General features: G+C 18.2%; 2 protein-coding genes across 2 annotated transcripts in view; both read right to left on the bottom strand. All coding sequences in view use genetic code 6, as the record gives it.

Annotated features, from left to right (window-relative positions):
- TTHERM_001370780 (hypothetical protein) overlaps positions 1-12 on the bottom strand; it is a gene marked incomplete at both ends in the record, with an annotated part of 727 nt that extends 715 nt beyond the window's left edge. Inside the window, one exon of the mRNA XM_012798632.1 lies at positions 1-12. This exon is cut by the window's left edge and continues 132 nt beyond it. Coding sequence (XP_012654086.1) covers positions 1-12 — 12 coding nt within the window.
- Positions 13-3,317: 3,305 nt separating this feature from the next.
- Positions 3,318-4,483, bottom strand: TTHERM_01370770 (kinase domain protein; the record flags this gene model as incomplete). Its single annotated transcript, XM_001020285.3, has 2 exons — positions 3,318-3,410; positions 3,476-4,483. The coding sequence occupies 2 exons, from the start codon at positions 4,481-4,483 to the stop codon at positions 3,318-3,320; spliced, it is 1,101 nt and encodes a 366-aa protein (XP_001020285.3).
- Positions 4,484-4,722: the final 239 nt, after the last annotated feature.

Below are 4,722 nucleotides of genomic sequence, written 5' to 3'. Positions count from 1 at the left end.
ATTTTTCAGCATAACTTTCTTTATCTAAAATTGTTGGTTTTCAAAAGAAAAAGTAAATAGGAATCATCAAAAAAATAAAAGTGATAAATTAGAAAAGGAAGCAGTCAGTTAATTCTATTATTTTACAAAAATAAGATAAATGAAAATTCTTACGTTTTATCGACTTTTTAAATAATCTAAACTTATTCTTCAAATATAATTGATTTTTTTTATAGGATTTTTATGTGACTGAAAGGTTAATTCATATGTTTTTGAATATCTATAATTAAATCCTAAATATCTAATCTACTAATATTTATAATGTCATCGCTACGATTATTAAGGTTTATTTATTAATTTATTTATATCTAAAAAATTAAAGAAATGAAATAGAGATTTTTAAAATTATTAAATGAAAAAATAAGTCTAATTAATTAATTTTACTTTAAATAAATAGCTAGCTATAAAATATTTTTATTATTTTATAAAACATTTATATTTATAAGAGCTCTTTATAAAGTGGTCATGTTTTGACTAATAAATTAAAATTTATTTAAACTATTGCTCAAAAATTATTTTTTCAAGTAAAATATAAAAAAAAGTTCAAAAATTAATTTTTCATTTACTTTAATTAAGTTGTAATTAGCAAATAAAATTTGAATACTTGCTAAAAATTTTTATTAGTATTACCAAAACCTCAAAAATTTTTTGGATAAAGGAGTTATATTAATTGAAATCACAGTTTTTTTTTGTTTTAAATTTTGGTAAATATTAAATTTTAGTGAAATAATTATAACAAAATTACTTTAAATTTAGTGCAATATCAGTAATTTTCTTGAGGCTAATTTATATCAATTAATTATTCTTTAAATTTTCAGTTAGTTGTATAAGAAAATCTTAAATATATTCTATTATTTCATTATCTTTTAACCTACCATTATAAATATTTTATAATTTATATAAAAGAATTATTTTAGACCTTTTAAAGTTAATAGAAAAGTTAAAAATGAAACTACTTTAACTGTAATTCTAAAGGAGTAAGTTCTTAATAATTTTAAGCAAATGTAAAAAAGTCTTTAAAACAATAATAAAGACTATTTTTGAACCTATATTTTATAAAATTTTAATTCATTTAATTTAAAGCTTATAAATTTATTAAAATCAGCTTAAATTTATTGCTATATTTTATGGCTAATTTAACAATATCGAGGCTTTTAATTAAAATAGGTTTGGCGACTATATAAGCACCATAATTATTAATTTGATTATTATTTCATTAAAAATAATTTTAAATAGTTAAGTTGTTAATTTAAGAATGAATAATAATATTAATTTATTATTTTGTTTTGAAATAGTGAAATTGTATATAATTTCCTATTAAATAAATATTAAATAATTTACCTTCCAAAGTTAAAATTTAATTTACTAATTCTTTCATAATTTTTCAAGCAATCCTTTATTATCTTTGTTAAATTAAATATAATATAAGGTCTATCTTAAAAGGTTGATTAACTATTAAAATAAAATAAATATAATTTTAAAATTAAATTAAAATAATTTCATAACAATTTAGACATTTAATATGAACAAAATTAAAAAAATCTATCATATATTTAAATACATAAAGTCCTATAGATTTTATTTATTTGCTAAGAAAGAAAAGTAAAAATATAATTTAGAAAAAAAAATAAACTAATTACCTAAAATCAAGTGTTAATTGAGTGATATTATTTAGAATTTCAGCTTTCTACGTAAACATTTTAATTTAATTTATAGACAAAATTGTTTTCTTAAATTTTAATTTGAAAGCTTATACTTTTCTCAAATTTAAAGTAAAAAAAGTAAAACATGGCATTTTTAATAAGCTATTAGCATCTTCACTGTAATATTTTATTAAATAAAATAATTTTATAAATATTTCTTTGTATTAATAAATAATCGAAAAGTATCATGAAAAATTATTTAGTTTTTAGTAAAATTAATTTTTAAAAATATAAAGAACTTTAAAACAAGTTTTAATTTATAGAATTTAATGAATTAAATTAACCAAATAAATTTACCATATGCTTAAGCTTATTTATTCAAAAATCTTCTCTTTTTCATGTAAACTTTATTGTAATTTAATAATAACTAAAATTAAAAATTAAAAAAAAAGAAAATTAATTAAAATAAATAATTTTAAATTTCTTTTTTAGTTAAACGATTTTAATTTAAATAATTACTTTTTTAAATTGTGAAGCATTATATTGTCAAAATTGAGCTCAGAATTAAATGATTCAACCTGTTCATTGAATTTTTTCAAAGAACCTATATAATTTAGACTAATTTCTTTGCTTTCAAAGTATGTTATTAAATTAAGCAAGCTCATTGTTTCTTTTTGATTTTGAGATAACTCATTAATCAATAGATATCGCTCTTTCCAAAAAATTAATTTTTCAATAAATTTTATTGATTAAATTATTTGTTTTTCTTTGTGTCTAATTTCTTCTTCATTAAAAAACTAATAATTTTTTATATTATTTCTTTTAAGATACTTTTCATAGTAATTAAGTTTGTTGTATAAAACATATTCTATAAATAATGGCAATTAGTTATCTTTTTTTATTATAACCATTATATTTTTATATTTTTTTTCTAAATTATCTAAAATGTCTTTGCATTCATCAAAGCTATAAATATTTAATTCTTATAGCTATATAAATATTGAATATAATTACCAAATACTTTTATCAAATTAAATTTATAAATTTGATTTTAGCTTAATGCCATTCAAGCAATTAAAAATAATAAATGGCAAGAGTTAAATTTCTTTTCCTTATTTAACATAAAATTTAATGTCTAGCTATTCATTTTAAAAAAGAAATTTGTAAAGATATAAGCCCATTTCTTTCAGTAATTTTTATTTGTAATATGAATCATTATTCATTTTATCATTTTGAATAAATTAAATTAATTAGTAAAGTGATTAGTCATAACAATTTTATTTTCTTAAATACCTAATCAATTTGTAAATTATCCTATAAACCATACCAAACTCCTTGTTTTCAACTTATTTTTTTAGAGAATCATAAAAATCTGTAATGATTGGATATATTACATTTGATTTTAGCAATAGAAGCTCTATTATCTTTATTTTTAATTTATCAAATTCTTCACCATTATTAACTAATTTAATTAATTCAATCAGTTTATTTTCATTTTTTTAAGATAATTTTATCATATTATATTGCTTTATTAAGATCTTAATTACAATTCTAATTGATTTTACTAAGATTTCTAACTAACTATTATCTTCAAAATCTTTTTGAAAAATTTCATTAATACATTCGAGAGATTCTTCATATTTTTTTCTTTTACATAAAATATAACTTTTAGTTATCAGAGCCTTAATTTTAATTGAATTTAACTGATTCTGCTAATTGCTATCTTGACTTTTTTATGAAATAATCAAAAGAGTTATTTCAGCATATTAATATTATGATTCATACTGAAATACTTTATTTTCTTTTTTGATAACTAAGTATTGCTCTATCTATTTTAAATATTCCTCTAAGAAAACATCAATAACTCCATCATTAGTAAATTTCATTATTTTATTTATAAACTTTATTGGCAACTCAAAGCAATCTACATTAATAGAATTCTCATCATCTTTACAAATTTCTTCTTTTATAAATTCTTTTAAACAATCAGAAATTTTTTCTGAGCAATTTCCTAATTACATTAATAACTTTTGGATAGTTTTACCAAAAGAATAGATATCATGATAAAAAGGTAAATTCTTCTCTCTATCTTATGGTTTATAACCATCTGTATGCATTTAATAATCACAAAAAGGATCAATAAAATCAACTTACTATGAAGCACCAAAATCAGATAATTTGTAATTATTATCATCAATTTTTAAGATATTTCCCGGTTTAATATCTGAATGATAGATATACTTTTATCTAAGTACAATCAATAAATGAAATGCAGTAGAAATAAATTTTAAAGTTTCTCTAAGATTAAAAACTTTATTTTTTGATATTTCATCGTAAAGACTCATTTAACATTTTTACATAGAGTTAATGATATACCTAGTATGATTAGCTTTATCTTCTATTAGATGAGAACTATCTATATTTAAAATATTTTATTCTTATAATTCCTAAATTCTTAATAATTCTTTTTCTTATTTCCTTAGATCATCATCTCCATTTAATTTAATTATTCTATATGCTATACTGTCATTATTTTGATTTTTAAATATATCTGCCTCCCCTCCACTTTTGATATGATCGCCTAATTTAAATATTTATCTTAAAAATTTCTCAGAATCGTAATCAAGATTTTTTGTTTGTTTAAATAGTTAGTTCTTTTTACTTTCTTCATTTTAAGATTTGGTACTTAGGATTTCTCTGAAGGTTTCATATTTCTCAACAATTTATGATGATTATGAAATAATTTTATTGTTTTAAAGCTATTCTCTCTTTTATTCATCTAAAATTTTTTATTTTTTCATTTCCAAACATTAATCGTATTTTTGGATTATTTCTTTATACTTAGGCAAATTTTTAAAAAATTATTTTAGTCCTTTATTTAATTCATCATATTTTGCTTATTCAGTATTAGAATAATTTTGTTCATTTTAAGTTTCATTAAATTCAACTTTAATTTTGTTCTCCTCTATATTTGTATTTATTAATGAGCTAATTTTTTTTCTGTTATTCTTAAAGATTGTTTTTTAATTGCTATCAAAAT

Source organism: Tetrahymena thermophila (assembly GCF_000189635.1).
Source record: "Tetrahymena thermophila SB210 genomic scaffold scf_8254573, whole genome shotgun sequence".
In the NCBI taxonomy this organism is placed as follows: Eukaryota; Ciliophora; class Oligohymenophorea; order Hymenostomatida; family Tetrahymenidae; genus Tetrahymena; species Tetrahymena thermophila.
The sequence above is the reverse complement of the archived record's forward strand: the minus strand, read 5'-3'. Positions and strand labels throughout refer to the sequence as shown.